The 21,111-nt window shown below is 35.1% G+C and overlaps 2 protein-coding genes across 2 annotated transcripts in view; both read left to right on the top strand.

Moving 5' to 3' along the window:
* LOC127866045 (putative defense protein 1) overlaps positions 1-11,264 on the top strand; it is an 11,890-nt gene extending 626 nt beyond the window's left edge. The window contains exons 2-5 of the mRNA XM_052406301.1: positions 1,849-2,047; positions 7,102-7,238; positions 7,852-7,940; positions 10,302-11,264. Coding sequence (XP_052262261.1) covers positions 1,855-2,047; positions 7,102-7,238; positions 7,852-7,940; positions 10,302-10,437 — 555 coding nt within the window. The 5' untranslated portion in view covers positions 1,849-1,854 and the 3' untranslated portion in view covers positions 10,438-11,264. The remainder of the gene's footprint in view (positions 1-1,848; positions 2,048-7,101; positions 7,239-7,851; positions 7,941-10,301) is intronic.
* Positions 11,265-11,941: 677 nt separating this feature from the next.
* Positions 11,942-21,111, top strand: part of LOC127878855 (putative ferric-chelate reductase 1) — a 46,076-nt gene continuing 36,906 nt past the window's right edge. Inside the window, exons 1-2 of the mRNA XM_052425415.1 lie at positions 11,942-12,080; positions 12,588-12,778. Coding sequence (XP_052281375.1) covers positions 12,601-12,778 — 178 coding nt within the window. The 5' untranslated portion in view covers positions 11,942-12,080; positions 12,588-12,600. The remainder of the gene's footprint in view (positions 12,081-12,587; positions 12,779-21,111) is intronic.

Genomic DNA, 21,111 nt, shown 5'->3' with positions numbered 1-21,111 from the left:
AACCCCACACATTTTGTTACAAATGTCGACCACGCTACCGCCCCTTGAAATTATTACACAAAGCTCAGACCCATTTGCAGGTTCACAATTCGTGTTTGCCTCGTTGCCGTTAGTTAAATCGTCATCAAAAATACAACCATGCGAAAAGTTTAATGCATAGTCTGTAGAAAAATAAAATATAAAATGTATATCCTCCACTTACTACCACTACTTGCGTATGCATGTGTTGTGCGCTTAACGTAACAGAAAAAATTAAATAAAATACAAAATGATGAGGCAAAAATATTCACTAGTCTCTCAAAATCAGTTTATTTGTCGCACTTGTATTCAGAAAGTAACTGGCACAGTTAAGCCGAGCGCGGGAAGTATCTCAAATTAATACACATTTACAAAATACACAAATGGCTTATGTTTAGATATAATCCGGTCGCCGGCCGATGCGTCCGAGCTCCAGGCATCGGGAAGCCTGGTCTCGTCGGAGCCGTCCGCCGTCCGATGAGTGGCACAATGTTATACCTCAGTATACCTCAGTCAAAAAAAGAGACCGATCACCGTCCGATCAGCGGATGACGTATTTTTCCGATCATTGGGCTGGTGAACGGCCGATGATCGCATTGTCATGTGTACATGTCGTAGCATCGGGCGGCGTCCGGAGTAATTTTAAGTCTCACTTAAAATTTTAGCCGACGTCGGGTCCGGGAAGGAATGGAGCTTAGATCGAAAGAAGATCGGACCATCAACACACGGTAATCGCCTCGGGCGTTGATCGTCCGATCTTTTTTTCGATCTCAATTCGTTTTTCCCGGGCCCGACGTCGTGTAAAATTTTTAGTGAGGCTTAAAATTACTCCGGACACCGCCCGATGCTACAAAATGAGCCGGTGTCCGTGCGATATTTGTGATTGGGGTAATACTGTTTACATTAGATATATTACATAACATAAATGCAATAACTCAGTTTCGTATCCAGTAGGAATAAAGTAAATTGACACTTCTCCCTGTAAATACAATTACACAAACATTAAAATGAATAAATAAAAAATAACCAAATCAAACCCGCGGAACATCAAAATTTAGCATGGGGTATTCGTATATTATATTATATAAATACAATTACACAAAACATGAAAATATTTGAAAATAAAATATGTTTAAACTCAACCTAAAAGTTCACATAGTGTAATAGTGCAAATTGTAATAGAAGTTAATACAACGTCAAACTGCGTCTCCTACTTAAGCTATTTTATTATTTAAATGTATGCCTGTTTGATTGCAGGGACGGGTCACGTCGCAATATTTTAATCCATACAATCGTTGTTACATTGATATTTATTTGTGAATGTATTTTTGTTTAACAATCCAGGTGAGTTTGGAGGCGATTTCTGCTTGAATAAGTTATTAAATGTGCGCACTCGTTTCGATTCACCGTTATTATCTCTTTACGTTAATTCCTTCATCAATATTCTCTTTAAATAACTAAAATGGACATGTATCTACTGTTAATATTATATGTATCAGCGTCTAAAATTCAAATGACCCGTACAACAACGTATCAACCCAATCCATCATACACGATGTCTTTAAATTAAAAGATATCATAATAAATCAAGTTCGTTGATTTTATAAACGTTGTTTGTAACGATTATATATTGATAAATATGTATAAGCATGCAGTGTGAAACCAAGTGTCCATGAGCTGAACATACGCTTTCAGCAAGCCACAATTTGGGTAAAAAATGTGCATAATGTAGTCCATTTTGCAAACAAATGGTTCGGTAAAAATGTAACAATTATGCTCGCTTGAACATGAAAGCAATATACATATTTAATGAAAGATCTTTCTTTGAAGGCTAAAATGGATATAATGGCAAGAGTTGTGGCTTTAATGGTTTTGACGTCTCCCGTATCCGGATACTCAGGTGGTGCGCCGGCTAGCGCATGCGCAACGATGATTCCCGGTCACGGTGGAACAGCACATACGTCGGTTGCGCCCTTCTCGCTAACTGTGTCTTCTGTTATAAGTGGATGTGTCATCAACTCTATAGCAGGTGAGATACAAACTGAAGTAAGAGCAGTCATATAGTAGGTCTAGATTGTTTAGGGACTTGATGTGTTTCCAGGCGTCCATGCGTCAATGGTATTTTAAGTCAAATGAATTTATTTTCGAGTTGTAAAGAAACTTTGCATAAAATCATATTTGCATAAAGTATATTAAAATTAAAATTTCTTATCGAACAATCATGATTTCTACATGGCAGCCAGTATTCACTATTACGTTAACAGCGATCAATCAATCGTCGATCACTGCATAACTATGCTTTTCCACTGTGTTTTGCAAAAATATAAATACAAGTCACGGAAATAAATATGCCGTCTCTCTTAAAGAGACATCTGCATACATTTTTAATTTTCATTTGTCCATAAATGAATTTATAAACAAAAATGAAATATCTACAATAGGTTTAAATACCACTAAGAAGAAGATTAAATAAAAGTTGTCTTCTGTTACAGGAGGGAAGCCCATAATTTATTTTATTATGGCTATTTTTGACTGTTTTATTATAAAACCTTCAGGATGTAAAATTATATTTAGCAGTTGATGTTACCAGAACACATTCACATTATTTCTCAATTCAAGTACATACTTTCAAATAAAAATCGTACACTTAATGTAGATATAATTTCCAATATTAACAACGAAGAACTAAGCTAAATTAGCGTCTATTGTCAGTATTGACTTTGTGCAGTAACTTTTAGGCTATCGGTTAAAGTCAAAATGTGGCTGGTCTATGTCTTCAAATATCAATATCAATATTTCACGATATTTATTATCTAAATTTTAAATAGGCTACGGATTTCAATGGAATACTCATAAGGTTAATGTTGAATCTATTTTATAATAGATGCATTGTTACAAACATATATAAAATATTATATTATAAGTTTCGCTAAAGCAAAATAAGAAAAACTGCCGAACCATTTTTTCAAATTCGGCCCAGATATCATTACAATAAATGTGAGTAAGCTTCTTACTGATTAACCACATTTTGTGAGATTCACTCTTTCCGTATATGAAAAAATGCAACGACTATGGAGGCCTCGTTTGTTAATGGACCGGAATCATTTTCAAACTCGGGTCAGATATCATTAGAACACATGTTCTGAAATAGTTGCATCTTGGTTATACCAAAAATTTGGCTTATAGATTTTAACAAAGTTACGCTGTAGGCATATAAGAAAACTCATGTTTTTCAACAGACCGGAACAGTTGTCGAACTCCGCAACAGGAGAATCAGGCAAAATGTTTTGAACAAGTTTCATAATTATTAGATTTAAACCGTAAAACTGTCAACAAGGTTTGCCTCTTGCCAAAAAAGAAAACTGTAAATATTTACGGTCATGTCTTGCAACGGAACACAACCATTTTCGAACCCGGTTGAGCTTTCATTAGAAGAAATGTTCTAAGCAAGTTTCATCATGATTGGACCATTACTTGGACCAACACATAAACATTAGCCATTATTTAATCGACCTGTTTAAATCGTGTGTTCTGTGTTTTGCTTGACCATGGCTGTCTGAAGATTGAAGACTGAAAGTAAATTGATTGAATTTTACAGTCAAAGGCATCATTTCGTACCACATATATATAAACGATTAACTTGTGGATGCCAATACATTAACCAGTTTCCCAAAGAACAATGTCTAAAAAATGTTGATGTTGACAAAAGAAAATATCACACATAAAAGCAAAGAAACGTATAGCACAAAATAAAAGACACAGTTTCTTCATATCTATCAAATATAAATTCTCTAAAACATAAAGGTTCTTCCTACATATGTGAATATTAAACATTTAAAAAAGCGTATATCCATTTGTGTTATTATGGGGATAAAGCTAAATTAAGTTTCACACATGTTAACGATATGGTATACTTTTTATATACTTATACACATAATATCAAAGTCGCGTTTATATTATGATCGAATATACATAATATTTTGTAAGAAAAAAGCTTAGGCAATACAAGTTGTGTTGTGGTCAAGAGAAAATCATACTTTTTCAATTTGATTCAAGGATCCACACTGAGGGTATCTTATAGCATATATAAAAATATATATGGGCTTCCCTCCTGTGTTCTGTGTCTTTTGAACCCGGGATATCTAGAATAGACAGCTATCAAGTAACATTACACCACGCAGGCGTTTGCATATAAAGTGTTCTGTAAAGGCTGTCAGCTAGAACTGTTTGTGTTCAATGATCGATGAAAATCATTCAAACGCTTATTATCTTTTTAATTTTGATAAGTTATCATCCAAAACTGAAAAAATAGTTTTAAGATTTTAGCAAATAGTATTTTATTGCTTGTCTCTATATAGCGATTATTTTATTGCTTGTCTCTATACAGCGATTATTTTATTGCTTGTCTCTATATAGCGCTAATTTTATTGATTGTCTTTATATAGCGCTTATTTTATTGCTTGTCTCTATATAGCGCTTATTTTATTGCTTGTCTCTATATAGCGCTTAATTTATTGCTTTTCTCTATATATCGCTTATTTAATTGCTTGTCTCTATATATCGCTTATTTAATTGCTTGTCTCTATATAGCGCTTACAATATTGCATAACTCTTTGACCCTTACAAAAATCATGTTAACAAACCGTGGCAAAGTCCATGTAATTATAGAAATGTTGCAATACGATATTCTTAGTCATCCTAACCCTTCTGTCTTCTTAAATAGTGAAAAAGTCAGAGTTAACAATAAGCGCTCAGGAGAAGTACATCAATGAACTTTAAATATTAAAAGTCATTTTACGATGCACAAATATGTATTGATAATGTATCGATAAATAATTTGGGATAAGATGCATTTAGATACACTCTTAAACATGATTACTCTTAACGTAAAAAATACAGTTGTATCGTTGCAACCATAATGCCGGTTTCGTTTTATTGTTTGTTTTGCAAAAAAGGGTTTTCTCTGAACAGTCGAAGTAAAATGGACAAACATACACATATTATTTATCTTTGACCTCTTGAAAATTATTCATGTATGATAAACAACGAAATTACAACAATAGTGCGATATAGTGTAGTAGTGTGCTATATTTTAACCCTTTTCATGCTGGGAAATTTGTCGTCTGCTAAAATGTCGTCTGCTTAATTTCTAAAATTAGCATTTTCTTCGATTTTTTTTTCAAAGAATATTATCAGAATAGCAAACAGTTTGGATCCTGATGAGACGCCACGTTCTGTGGCGTCTCATCTGGATCCAAACTGTTTGCAAAGGCCTTCAAAATTCGGTTCAAGCACTGAAAGGGTTGACGATATGTACATTGACGTTATTATGATGATTTTTCGTACAAACCATTCAAAACATTCCTACTGCGTTGTGCTTTCAAAGTTCACAGTGATTGTACGGAGTGTGTAACAATACACATGTACATGTAAGGAACTCACATCTTTATTGATTCCAATAAACATATCCAATAAATGCGTTTGAGATTTCAACAACCAGTCTCATGCCCACTACGAGACCACACGCACGGACGAACAGCTGCTCAACCATCGCTACGAAAATCAATATGCAGTTGGCATCTGGTTGAAATTTGAATAAAAGTACACGCATTCGTGAATCAAATTGTTAATATAACATATTTGGACATTATATTAAATTTGACACAGTCAGTGTGTACCGACGTATAGACAGGGTAGGTTATGATTATAAGATTATCAAACCTAAAGGTGCATATCGACCAATTCTACAATTGTATTCAAACTTCACTTGATATTTAAACTAGAAATGGCGCGGCAGAGGCCGACGCGTATCCCCACGCCGCATGTTTGACCCAGGGGCGCCCCAGGGTTGGTAATGGGGCCATGCATAGTTGAGATTGACCGTATTGTCATTAGAGAAGTTCAGCATCAATTAGAAGTGAATCGGTGTAGAAATGAAGAAATTATAGTAAAAGACAATTTTGGGTGGGTGTGGCCTATTATGGGCGGGGCGCCCCAGGGTTAGTAATGGGGACATACATACCGGTAGTTGAGATTGACCGTATTGCCATAAAAGAGGTTCAGTATCAATTTGAAGTGAATCGGTGTAGAAATGAAGAAATTATAGTAAAAGGCAATTTTGGGTGGGCGTGGCCTATGTGTGAGTGTTGGGGGGGGGGGGCGCCCCAGGGTTCGTTATGGGGCCATGCATAGTTGAGATTAACTGTATTGTCATAAGAGGGGTTCAGAATCAATTTGAAGTGAATCGGTGTAGAAATGAAGAAATTGTAGTAAAAGGCAATTTTGGGTGGGCGTGGCCTTTTTGGGCGGGGCGCTACAGGGTTGGTAATGGGGCCATGCATAGCTGAGATTGACCGTATTGTTATAAGAGAGGTTCAGTATCAATTTGAAGTGAATCGGTGTAGAATGAAGAAATTATAGTAAAAGGAAATTTTGGGATGGCGTGGCCTTTGTGGGCGTGGCCTATGTGGGCGGGGTGCCCTAGGGTTGGTAATGGGGCAATGCATAGCTGAGATTGACCGTATTGCCATAAGAGAGGTTCAGTATCAATTTGAAGTGAATCGGTGTAGAAATGAAGAAATTATAGTAAAAGGCAATTTTGGGTGGGCGTGGCCTATGTGGCCGGGGCGCCCCAGGGTTGGTAATTGGGGCCATGCATAGTTGAGATTGACCGTATTTCTATAAGAGAGGCTCAGTATCAATTTGAAGCAAATCGGAGCAGAAATGAAGAAGTTAATGTAAAATAACATAAAATTGAGTGAAAATCTCTGACCCAGCCCTGCCCCAACCCCCATAACTTTTGACCCAGGGGTCAGATCAAAATTCCGTCACTGTCACCGTCGCACATATGCTCATATGTACCATGTATGTAAGTTTCAAGGTTCTAGTGCTAATAGTGTAGGAGGAGCAGGTGGCCAGGACGGACGGACAGACGCACATCACCACAATACCCCCACTTTTTCTCCGAAGAACGTGGGGATAAAAAAAGTCGTGCAATGATATAAATCAAATGTAAGTAATAAAACAAAAACCGACCTGTTCCTTGTGGTATATGTGATGACTATAATTCTATGACGTCGACAGTGACGCTAGCGGGGACTGGCGGGACCAACTTCCGAGGCTTTCTGTGTCAGGCACGTTCCGCCATGGACAGCGACACGACCGTGGGGACACTTGCCGATGACGACACCACCGTCGCGTTCACAAACAATTGTGGCGCGGTAAGTTGGGAACAGTTTCTATGTTGCATCATTCATATTATCATGCAAACTTGATTTAATTTTGTCTTGTTATGAGAAAACTGGGCTTCTTAATTCATGTGCGTAAAGTGTCGTCCCAGATTAGCCTGTGCAGTCCGCACAGGCTAATCAGGGAAGACACTTTCCGATGTAATGGTATTTTTAGATTCAAGGAAGTCCCTCCTTACCGAAAATCAAGTTTAGGCGGAAAGTGTCGTCCCTGATTAGCCTGTGCGGACTATACAGGCTAATCTGGGACGACACTTTACGCACATGCATTATGGCCAGCTTTCATAGAACAAGACACATATATTCGACACAACAATTATAGAAGTGTTCCTTCTAGACGTATAATATATTCACGTAAGAAGTTCACAGCTGTTAACCACAACTCTGAACCATGGACGTAGCTTCGTTCATTTAATATGTCCCTATCTAAGCTAAAAGGAATTACTGAGTCATAAATGTATAGATTAGTATCGTTCAATATATTACACGCTATGATGGCTATAAAAATTCAGAAAACTCTCGTTAAAATTTATGTTGGGTTTTGCAAATGGTTGTTCAATTGCAATTCAATACGTTTTGGTTTTAGGGATCGATTACTCATTCAGAGGGCAGTGACAAGGGATCCGCAAATTTCAAGTGGACTCCTTCCAGAGAAACTTCAAATGTTCATATTGTGTGAGTAGACCATACACATCATATATCTGTTTATTTTATTATTAAATAAACACCTACTATGTTGATACGTTACGCGATTTAGATTTGTGTAAGTTTTTTATAGTAACTCGTCAACAGGATGTGCAGTGTGACCAATTGTTTCGTATTTAAAATGATGAATTAGTGAGCAACAAGTAGATTTTCCCATCTGTTTTATTTGTTAGAAATATAATATATGTTATTATAAAGGCCTCATTTAGCAATTACTGTGTTGATAGAGATCATCTACAATCTTTTTCAACATGATTTCCCAAATTCATTAATAAAAGTAATAATAATGTCTAATTATATTTATTTAACAGAATTTGGTTACACTAAATCTTATTCAAATTAATCGAATTAAAGGTTATTAACTACATCTAGTTCTCGGGTATATATATATAGTACTGTAAAGTAAAACCGAAATGCTCAAACAAGTAGCGTTATTTCGATGTTTCAAATATGATGTTTAAATTGCGCAAATGTTAGCTTTGTATTCATATATTCGTATGTAAATTCTTTCATGTTGTGTGTAAGTTTAAATCATTTGTTTAAATAACTCAATTTTTCATATAGTACTGATGCAGTACTCTCCCCTTATTTTTGTCTTTAATTAATAATTATACGACCGAGATAAATATATATTATAAAATATGTGTGAATTATCAATTTTATGCAAATTACCCACAACTCAACAAGCATAAGGCATATATCTTACCCACATAAATAAAGCTTTTATATACAAACGACTTCGTACATCTGGTTATATCCTGGTGTAAAATACGTATTGATATATAAATTATCTTATGTTTTATCTATACTAGGTTATTTTTTTCTCAAATATTCTAACTGAAAAATGGCAAAAGTCATGCAATAAAATCTATAAATAAGACAGACTCGGCTGTGTTGAATGTCTTTTCATGCGTCAAATGTCTTTATTTCAGTTTATGTGACCTTCCTAATGATATCACTAGTACATTTAAACTTGATTTTACCTGTCTCAACAGGATGAAAAAAATCTACACGTATTTAAATTTATACTGATGTTAAAGCTGCTTGATCAAATGCATTTTCTGTTGTATCGGTTTCTTAATTTTAACTGACATTTAAACAAACGTCCAGTGCGATGTTTTGTTGTATTAACTCGACTTTTAATGAAATGAGTCGCGTTCTGATAAAACTGGGCATAATGCATGTGCGTAAAGTGTCGTCCCAGATTAGCCCGTGCAGTCCGCACAGGCTAATCAGGGCCGACACTTCCTCTTTATGACATTTTTCGTTGAAATGAAGTCTCTTCTTAGCAAAAATCCAATTTAGGCGAAAAGTGTCGTCCCTGATTAGAACTCTACAGGCTAATCTGGGACGACACTTTACGCACATGCATTATGCACAGTTTTCTCAGAACGCGGCTCAAATAGTCCGAGCTATCATTTTCGTTCAAATATCGGCGTCTGCATCTGCGCTGAAAGTAAAACTTGCAGCGTCACCATGTCAGGTTCTCATGCTTACAGCTTAAGGTTTGCGTTCACCGCGTACATTACTCCATAACGACTACAGATATTTATTTTTAACTCACACATTTTTTAAGAATTATAATATAAGGTACAAAATCAAGATCCATGTCTCGTTTCTGCAATTTAGCAGAATTATTTACCTTGTGTATATGGAACATTCATGCAATCATTTGTGTTAAAGAAGCGGAATTGCGTGCTGGGTCATTGTGGTTAAGGTCACTTTCATTAAAAAAAGAATACGTTTATCCTCTCAATAATTAAAGGAATGTTCTGGTTATTTTTGAAGTAGGTAGCTTGCATGAAGACTTTTGTTGAAATTGCATTTGGAGAAAGTTCTATCAAGACCAGTGTAACTTAAATGAAAAAAAAAAGTTTCTATCGCGTAAGTGGTTGTGGTATTGGATAGTAATGTTGTTTGCAAGTACATGTAGCTAACATTCTGACCTGTGTTGAGATTGCAATTTGGGTCAGTTGGGTCAAGATCACTGTAAATGAAAACGTAAAACAGTGTTCCGCTAAATAGCTTCAGTATGAAGAAAGGTAACGTTTGGCGTAAGAAGCATATATGCAAAACGTGCATGCAAATTTGATTCACTGAAGCTAAAGAAATTAATTAAAATATTTAAAATCTCAATTCAACGAAATATTACCAGTTCGTGTTTATATTTTAAATGTTTATTTTAATTGACAAATATAACAGAACTACCAAAGATATGCATCATGAAATATGTTTTGTGATCCTTATATTAGGTGGCGGTCAGAAAACGAACTTTGTCAAATTCAGCCGATTTCTGTTCATCCAGCGTGTTCTTATTTCCTATGTCCACAGCTGCACAGTGATTCAGACGACATCTATCTACTGGGTGAAGGCCGTCCATGCGCAGGTCTCCCCGTGCTCGAGTGCTGCACGTGCGACACTCACCTTCATGGCGTCCGTCGGTGTCCTCCTCGCCTACGTCTTATAAACGACCGCTGTCGATTGCTACGTCGTTAGGGCAAGATGCCATACAGTTTGCCTTTGGGCAATTTACAGGCCCTTCAATACAAATATTGAAACTATTTTTTTTCTTATATATGATACGTGAAGTCATAATTTTACACATCATATTTTCCAAACAACCTGTGAAAAATCGTGTGTATGATGCTGCCACATACGTAAGTTTTAAGAGGTTATTCGTTGTTTTTTTGTCATTCTCAAATTGTTTCGGAATATTATACCTTGGTTTTAATGCCCCCGGATCTAATGATCGGGGGTGTACTGTTTTTGGCCTGTCTGTCTGTCATTCTGTCACTATGTCATTCTGTCCCAAAACTTTAACCTTGGTCATAACTTTTGCATTATTGAAGATAGCAACTTGATATTTGGCATGCATGTGTATCTCATAGAGCTGCACATTTTGAGTGGTGAGAGGTCAAGGTCATCCTTCAAGGTCAAAGGTCAAATATATTGTTTCAAAGCGGAGCATTAGGGGGCATTGTGTTTCTGACAAACACATCTCTTGTTTATGTCCACTTTTATTAAAATAGTCCGATGTTTATTTTGATGTTTGGCAGTTTTTTTTCTGAACTGGTTTCATATTTTGACCTTTTTTTGATGTAATTTGTTGTTGAATGGTTTATTTGTGTCTGCTTAAATGAACTTTAATATGTACAATTGCATAAGGCATTATTGAGTCATTCATGGATGATATGTACACATACATATTCATATGTATCTGTCGTACGAACATTCTATTAAAATATTTTTTAATCATACTGCGTTTCGTTTCATATAACATAATTGCATTTATTAGATTACATTTCCTTCTGATTCCGTTTAACATGTATGTCCATGAAATTTGGACCCTAAGTGATCATTACTTGAACACAGTACTGCTTTTCGTAACAGCATGGTTCTGTGAGACTGAATTGTTTTTTATATGTGTCAAATAAAAATAACCTCTTTATCTGATTCTAAGATACGAAGAAAAAAATTGTTGATGCTATACTGGTGTTGATGATGATGATAATGATCATGTTGATGGTGATGATGATGATAATAATGATTGATGATGATGAGGAGGAGGAGGAGGATGATGATGATGATGATGATAATAATGGAGGTGGTTGTAATGATGATAATGATTATTATGATAATGATGATGATGATGAAGTTGATGATTACGTTGGTGATGATGAACAACATTAATATGTGTAGATTTGAACCATTTGCGTAACATGGAGTTCGTTGTTTTGAACGATTTGCCTACCTGGCATCATAACAGCTTGATGTATTCACGGCTGCAAAACAAATAAATAAACACATTTGTTTGTAAGATTATTTTTTTTTATAAATATTAACAAGTATAATTATAGACAATACAAATTATCATGTTGACGATGACGATAAAGATGATTATACGGAGTAAGAGCTTTATCTACAGTTAACAATTGTTTCTCTCGTTTACTTCACTGCTGCTTTAAATAAAACAGTTTCGCTATACAAGAGTCGGGTCCGGTTTGTGGTTTACTTCATACCTGCATATCGGGTTAACAGTTTCCTAGTATTCACCATATATAACGCCCGACGGTCTTATTTTACTGTGACACAGATATTTACCTATTACAGGTATTTAACGTTTTGTTTTTAATTGCAGATATATATTTATAGTGAATTACCGCGTTGGTGTATGCTTTTAATTATCTAATTAACGGATAGATAATGTAAACATTCAGTGCTAATTTAACCAATATACCCTTTACCTACTTTAACACTTAATACAGAGCTATTATTTGTTACGAGTTTATCTACACATTAGACATAATAAGCATACAAAACCGGTTTAATGTGTTTATTTGCGGTTGCATTATTAATTTTTATCTTAAAATCTTAATTGACCGAACTGTATCGAATTTGTTGTCTTACATTGAATTTTCAGTCTTAAGTCATAATATACAAGTTTAAATTCGAAAATGCAGATCGTTGGGGGCATTTACATTCTACTTACACGGATGTAAACAATAAATTCTCTATTATATGTGTTGAATTAGATTTATATATTGACTACCATAGTTTAAATGTGCAATAAACCATTTTTTTAAGAAGCTACCTCTCCGCAATGTTCTTAATTCGAAGTCTCGCGGTGGTCATGGCCTTTCTCGTGACATTAACCGGAAGAAGCGTCAATGGATATCCGTCTGGAGCGCCCGTCGGGGCCTGTGACAATATGGCGCCCAATCATGGTGTTGTGGCGGGGCAGACGTCTACGGCTCCATACCAACTCACAGTCTCCAAACTCGTGTTCGGCTGTAAGGAGACATTAAAATGTAAGTTAAGATACGTGTATATACGGTTGATACTTACGGGACATTGCTAGTTTAAGTTAAGTTTATATAGGTTTTAAGGCGCTTTAGCGATTTCATCCATGCTTTTGTTATTATTGTCTGTATCCTTTAATGTTTTGGAACATTTTGGTGCATTTTATTTTTGAAAACGTTGAAATATTAAAGTTTAGAGTATTTCCACTAAACGCCTTTTTCTTTCCTTGTTATAATTACCATTTTACACTATTCCAAATATTACAGTTTAATAAGTTAATTAGTGTTCTGATATTTTTAAAGCGCCTAAATGAACTAAATGTTCACTTAAGTCAAGCGCAACGAAAGTTATCTGATCTTAATCACCCCCGGAAACTCGACATGCTGTGAGAAGTTGGACATGCTAGGAGATGTAGCCGATCACTGGCATACCTTTAAAGAAATTTGTGAATAAAGTGCTAAATATGGGACAAATCTCTGCATCGTCGACTTTAAATAGCCATATTTCAATAAATCCAGAATATTAATAACCAGCATTTTTCTAACATACATGGTAATACCTCCTTAGCATGCAACAAAATATATTTTATTTCAAAAATGCCTTTAAACAATTATAGAACTGGATTTACTTACCCTACCGAAATTCTTTGAAATATATCGGCTCCATCTCCTAGCATTTCCAACTTCTCACAGCATGTCGGGTTTCCGGGGGTGTTAATAGCAGTGTTCGTACAGCGTACATATGCAGTGAGCATGACAACACACGCAACCGTTTTAATGTGTTAATATATAATCAAATAAGTTGCCCCGCGTGAACTCGCAAGAGGTATGTCTATCCTTAACCCACACATTCCCCGGCGCTGCGCCTGTTGTAACTAACTGTTCATCAAATAAATAAAATAACATTATTTATTATAAACCCGACAGAGAGGTTCAAACTGAATTATAATTAAGAAAATAATGAGTGTTGGTCATAGTTTGAAATCAGATAGCCCACGGCTGAAATTTTTAATTCGTGTATACGAATATAACCACGTTAATATGAAGTAGCACAGTGTACTATTTTAGTTATGCAAAACTGTAATCTTACTCCACAGATTTAAAATATCATTTGTTAAAGGCTTCTTGTTGTCAAATACCTAAAGAATCATCCCATTTGATATACGGTTCGCAACATTTGGCCTAACCATCAATACTGTAAGGAAATCGAATATAACGTGTCGACGATCCAAAACACGTCCACGTTTTATTAAATATTTTTAAATAACTACTTACACATTTTCTCCCCTGTTTTATTATTGCACATGAAAAAATGCGAAACGAAACACGGTATAGCGGCAACAATTACCATTATATTGCAATCACCACACGAATTTAAAATAAAAAGGCAATACTTTATGTGTTTTTTTAATTTAATTGAAAAAAAACCCTTAAAACGTTCAAATGACAAGTTGATTATATTTGAAATAACAGAATTGGTGTGATTGCATTCACTGGCAGCGGTCCATGTTTGTGAGCATAACATAATGAAGCCGTGGACCATTCGACGTAGCCAATCAAACACTCCATTTAAAAAAAGGAAAATGACTTACATGTGAAAAGTAAACGAATCAGTAAAGACTTTCGTGTAATTTGCTTACTCGTTGTGCATTTCTGCAAACTATTATCGCAATAAAATACTGTTTTACGTCTCTTTGAGAGATCAATACATATAAACAAATGCAAATCGCTGACCTCATTAGTACATTTTACAGCTGAGAACCTGTGTCTGCTACTGCGAAGTCGAGTTGTATCCCTTGTATAGTGTAGTGTAATGCAGCGTAACTTGGCGTGGCGTGATGTATATTAGCGTTGTGTAGCCTTGCGTGTTGTTGTGTATTGCAGTGTAGCATGTCTTGTTGAGGTGTATTGTAGTGTAACGAGAAGTGGCGTGGTGTATTGAATGTATGCGTGGCGTGGGATAGCGTGGTGTGACAAGGCGTGGTGTGATATATTAAATTGAAACGTTGCAAGGCGTGGCATGGTGTGATGTATTGAAGTGTAGTATTGCATAATGTAGCGTTTCGTGGTGTGGTGTTTTGTAGTGCAGTATGGCGTAGTTGGTCGTGGTGTGGTTTGCTGTGGTGTATTGTAGCGTTGCGTTTTGTATTGTAGAGTAGCGAAATGTAGAAAAGCGTGGCGTATTGTTTTGTGGCGATAATAGGCGTGGCGTTGTGCGTTGTAGTGAAGCGTTGAGTGTCATGGCTTGGCGTGGTGAATTTTAGCGTATCGTAGCGTGGCGTGGCGTTGCAAGGCGTGGTGCGATGTGGCGTGGTGTTGTGAAGTGCGGTGTAGTGTAGCATATAGCGTAGCGTTAAATCTAGCATAACGCGTAGCGTATATCATAGCATATAGCGTAGCGTATAGCGCAGCGTTGAGCGCAGCGTTTAGCAAGACAAGACAAGACACTTGATTGAGACTTGTACAAAGTACATCGTCTAAATACATCAATAACATATACATGCATGATGTCACGATTTTTAACATTTTGTTTAACATTGTGTTATGTTTAGATAAAGATTTACAATACATAAAAAAACTACATATATTATATATTTAAACATCACTTAATGAAAAGGTATAACATTTAATTAAATGCCTAACAAGATCAGATATAACAAGTATTCGTACAGTATTACAGTGTTTAGGGGGAAAACCCTTTGTATACTACAAAGTAGTGTTCAAAAATGTATTTCTTGCTTTTAACGCATATTTAACATACTTTGCGAACATTAATAGCTCATTTGTGTTATTACCATTTAGTAATAGGTGGAATTTATATACAGATGGTTTATTGTAGTAAAATGGTTTTATAAATTTCTTTCTGATAGTGATATATTTAGTACATTTACATACATAGTGGAACTCATCTTCTAAATCTGATTCGTTACATAATAGACAATGCCGTTCGTTTCTATGGGTGTTTTGAGTAGCATATCTACCATTCTGTATTCTAAGTGGAAGAACTGACAATCGTAATTTAGTAATGTATGCCCTCAGGGGTTTAGAAATATGATCAAGGTAATGTTCATATACAACAATAGGTTTAAATACATAATACATGTCCAGACACGTTTAGCGCAGCGTTTAACGCAGCTCAGCATTGCGAGGAAAAGTATGGTATATCTTTTTGATGATATTAAAGCTGACGCTAATACTAAAGAGATAACTATTTGTTGCCTTATTTTAAGACTTTGATTTGTGATTGCATTGTATTGATGGATTCCTTAAGATCTGATGTCGATATATGATTTATTCTAGATTATGAATGCGGTGTTATTTATAATACTGTTTTTATTAACCCTACAAATCTTTAATAGGTGCATATACATAATGAGTATGACGATACTTCGATAAAAGAGAACAACAAATTCCAAGCGCGAGAGTTGAGTTCTTCAGCTTTTGTGGAATGCATGTTCTGTTATTTGGTTTTCATACACAGAACATTGCTCGGCCGATGAATGGTATAGCACTTCGTATTGCGAAAAAATATCCCGAAAGAACGGTGGATGATATATATATCACGATACAATTCCATCGATAAACAGCATTAATTGATTGATCAGTGCACATTTAAACAATTTAACAAAATTAAAATATTTTGAAATAAATCATAACGCGCTTATTATTCAAAATAAAAGATCAATATGTCCATTAAAGGGGCCTTTTCACAGATTTTGGCATTTTTTAACTTATTCATTAAATGCTTTATATCGATAAATGTAAACATTGGATCGTAACAGCTCCAGTAAAAAATCAAGAATAAAATTTAAAAAAGGAAAAGAACTTTGCCCGGTCCAGGTTTCGAACCAGTGACCCCTGGAGTCCTGCCATAGTCCTGAAGTAAAAACGCCTTAGCCTACTGAGCTATTCCGCCGAGTACATATACTTGACGTATTTTATACCTTATATAAGCAATCTTCGTAGTTTCACAAAATTTAACGACAAAAACAGAACTCTCCAAATTATTCAATCGTTTCGCGTTGCAACGCTTTATAATTTTTATGTTTTAAAATCGTCAAAAGATGCATATTATGGTTATATTAGACCATGGTAAATGTTCAGTATTACTGTTTCCTCACAAATATCATAACTAAAACGAAAATTTGCGAATCTGAAACAACTTTTTTCAATTTTGTCAATTTACCAAAGCGTGAAAAGATCCCTTTAATATGACACCATGTAACATTTTAGTTAGCTAACGTTTTTGAGGATATTCAAAGGTTTTAAGAGTCGGATGTCAAATTTTCATGGACACTTCTTTTACCGATCATTTCAATGACAATGGCACTTCTATTCCAGATTACTCGACACTTTTTACCAGATATAACACACTCTTTTAAGTGAATCAGAAATACAGAATGCGCCGGGGACTAGTGTTATAGTAAACAGACAATATAAAAACAATTCAGTATCTCTCTGAAGAATAGGTTCTCTATAGTTTTAAGTCAGACACGTGTTGCCTTTGACACAATGCTCCAATATTTAAGAATGTTCCTCTGTTCTGTACGTGTTAGTCAATAGAAGCGACTATACTTTGGTATAGTATTCTTATTCATGGGGTCAGATCCTCTGAAAAGACAAAAGAAGAACACATTTGGAAGAATAAGGAATTTGTTTCTATGATATGACATGTAAACATTTCATGTTCTCATTTCTTTTTGCCTATAATCATATTCTTACCCTAGTTTATTTTTATTCAACAAATAAAGTAATAACGGGTCAGGTAAATCGCACTTGGAGCTAACGTTATGGTTGTGTACAGAGAAGTTATCCCTATGAGCGAAGATCTAGTGCATGTTGTTGTTTTTAGCATAGGTGCGTTTACGCACCTATGCTTATGGTATATACCACATTTCGAAAATCCACATATATCGGTTGCCCTTTATGAAGCCTTACCTGATCAAAAATCAGACGAAATATCTATTTAATTTAGTATATGGTCATTCTTACAAAAAAAAATTGGAAACGTTTTTCTAACGTTTTCTTCCAAGAATATTGCTGACACCGTTTTTAGTGAATTTTTCTAAGACCGTTTTATGTCAAAAAATCTTCTTATAACCTGAAACAAATTTCGTTCGTAAAACAATTCTATCTGCACTATAAATCTCAATCTCCTACGCAGTGGCCTCCCTTATACTAGAAGTTACTGACCGGGCGAAGCAAGGGAAGTAACTGCTGTGAGGAGTTTCTATAAAAATCTGCATTCAGAAATCTGTATTCAGAACTCAATCTGTTGTGCACGTCTGCATCTAACGCTTACCACAAGTTTTACGACAAATTCTTGACGCAGACGAATAGGGTAGCGTCTATTTTCATTTGTGAAAAGAATAGTTCGATACAGATCTGTCCGTACTTAAATTTTGAAAGGCTTGGGTAATTATTTTTCATAAGCGTTTCAAACACTGATGTAAATGGAAAGATTATCTATTTAAATAGTCGGTAATTGTTTGAAATTATTGATTTGAGAAATTCGCGGATGGCGATATCGAACTACATTATACCACGTGACGCCATTCTTCCCTGTATCTTGCACCTATGCTTTTAACGCCATCGGCGCTCTCGTTTCCATTCGTGTTCTCTTTTTAATTTTGTGACTGCGCATAAGAATCGTCTTGATGATGCGATGCTTATCAACAACGCCGACACAGGATTTTATGAAGAACAAATCTGTATTTATCTCTAACAGACACCGCTATCTCACGTTAACCCATTTATGCCGAGTGGACTCTCCAATCCTTCTAATTGGATCAATTTATTTCCAAAATTAGGAATGTCTAGGTCTATATTTAGAATATTTCTTACAAAAATTCCTTTAAGCAAACAGCGCAGACCCTGATGGGACGCCGCATCATGCAGCATCTCATCTGGGTGTACGCTGTTTGCCAAGGCATTTTTTACTAGACGCTAGGCATAAATGGGTTAAACCCGATCGTGTTGATCCGCACGATCCGTTGTATTTTCATCGCACCAAATCTCAAATGATAAATACAGACTATTATTGTGTCGTCACTTGAAATATATTTCTTCAGATAAAGACATTTATATTTTATATCAAAATGAGATAAAAACACTGATAGTATAATTGGTTATATTTCGCATTTCGTAAGCTTTTGTAATTAAATTATGCATTGATTTGATGCGTTTGACTATGCACGTTGATTCATTTCTTTAAAATGTTTGGTAAGACTAGCCATCATGTACATAAATGCATTTCAGGTAGAAATTATAACTCGGATATCAGAGTTCCCGATTTGTTGAAAGTCTCCGTAATCCAAAAAGTTCTTTAAAGGGAATCAAAGTGTCGACAAAATCATTAATATCAACATGATCTATCTTCGTTTATATGCCCTTGAATACTTTCACACTTTCGGTATTTGAAACACAGTGATTACTCTACATGCTGAAATATCAAACACTTTATTGCAATATGTCAAAATATCTTTAAAATGTTGAAATGTGTACCAATTATTCAGTTTATGTTGTTTTCCGATGGAATGTCCTACTTTTTGACAAAAAATCTCCTATTTTTAATTGACATGTTTTTTTCACAATACAGAAGGATATACAATTTTTATTTTATCAACTCCACCATGTACCGTTTTAAAACACTAATAGTGAAGGCGCCTTTTCACGTGTTAGTAATTTGACAAAATTAAACAAAACGTTTTTTTAGAGTCGATAATTTTCGTTTAGTTATGATATTTGTGAGGAAATTGTAACACTGAACATTAACCATGCTCTCAAATATCATAATATGCACCTTGAGACGATTTGAAAACCTGAAAATTATAACGCGTTGCAACGCGAAACGATTGAAAAATTTGGAAAGTTCTGTTGTTGTCGTTATATTTTGTGAAACTACGAGGATTGCTTATATAAAGTAAAATTACATCCTTCAATGGCATAAGCACGGATAGCCGAGTGGTCTAAACGGAAGGCTTTTAACGCTAGGACTCCAGGGGTCAGTGGTTCGAGCCCAGTTTAGGGTTACATTTTTTTATCGCATTCTTGTTTTTTTACTTTATATTTAGGTCAAATGTTTGAATATATCAATACAATATAAAGCATAAACGTTTAAAAAACGAGGAACTTATATTTCGCGCGTGAATTTTGTTTTTCTCTTATATCGAAGTGCCATCCGTTATCGAAGTATCGCCATACCCACTGTTATATACGATCGTACTAAACAATTAAAGGGGCCTTTTCACAGATTTTGGCATTTTTTTTAACTTATTCATTAAATGCTTTATATTGATAAATGTAAACATTGGATCGTAAAAGCTCCAGTAAAAAATCAAGAAAAAAAAAAGAAAAAAGGAAAAGAACATTGCCCGGTGCAGGTTTCGAACCAGTGACCCCTGGAGTCCTGCCAGAGTCCTGAAGTAAAAACGGTTTAGCCTACTGAGCTATTCCGCCGAGTACACATTCTTGACGTATTTTAAACTTTATATAAGCAATCTTCGTAGTTTCACAAAATTTAACGACAAAAACAGAACTCTCCAAATTATTCAATCGTTTCGCGTTGCAACGCTTTATAATTTTTAGGTTTTAAAATCGTCAAAAGATGCATATAATGGCTATATTAGAGCATGGTAAATGTTCAGTATTACTGTTTCCTCACAAATATCATAACTAAAACGAAAACTTACGAATCTGAAACAATTTTTTTCAATTTTGTCAATTTACCAAAGCGTGAAAAGATCCCTTTAAAAACAATCCGAATGTTGATGAATTAAAACTGTAGAAACAGTTAAGTAGCAGTAGTTCGAGAAAATAAACGTAATTATAGTTTATTAAGTTTTTGCCTGTACAGCAGAACACACATTCATGTAGAAAAGCCTATACACAATTTTTAAAAGCCCCACATTTCTGTGTTAACTTCATCCTAAGAAGAAAAAAACACGCAAGTTTGGTTCTGAAACAAATCCGAGTACATGTGTCAGTATCGACTTAAACTTGATCGCTATGAATATCATGGAAGTGTACAAAACATGTTCTATGATGCAATCATAAGTCCATGAATTAAATCTGAGACTAAAATCCCATGTCAATATTCATTTACGTTTTGTTTTTATTGAGGAAATTAAGAGTAACAAGAGTTATGTCTGCATTTAAATGTCTAAATGTAATTTTTAAAACCAGTAACCAATACACGAATACAAACAAGGAATAATATATTAAACCTATTAACTATGTTACTATATTAAAACAACCCTGAACTTAAGACCCTTTTTATGAAGTCCCTTGAGAGGATAAGCGGTTTTGTTGGTTGTTGTTTTTTTGGTGACGAACAAAAAGGC

This window comes from Dreissena polymorpha, chromosome 1 (genome assembly GCF_020536995.1).
Source record: "Dreissena polymorpha isolate Duluth1 chromosome 1, UMN_Dpol_1.0, whole genome shotgun sequence".
NCBI classification, from domain to species: domain Eukaryota; kingdom Metazoa; phylum Mollusca; class Bivalvia; order Myida; family Dreissenidae; genus Dreissena; species Dreissena polymorpha.
Note: the sequence above shows the minus strand (reverse complement) of the source record. Positions and strands in the feature narration are given on the sequence as shown.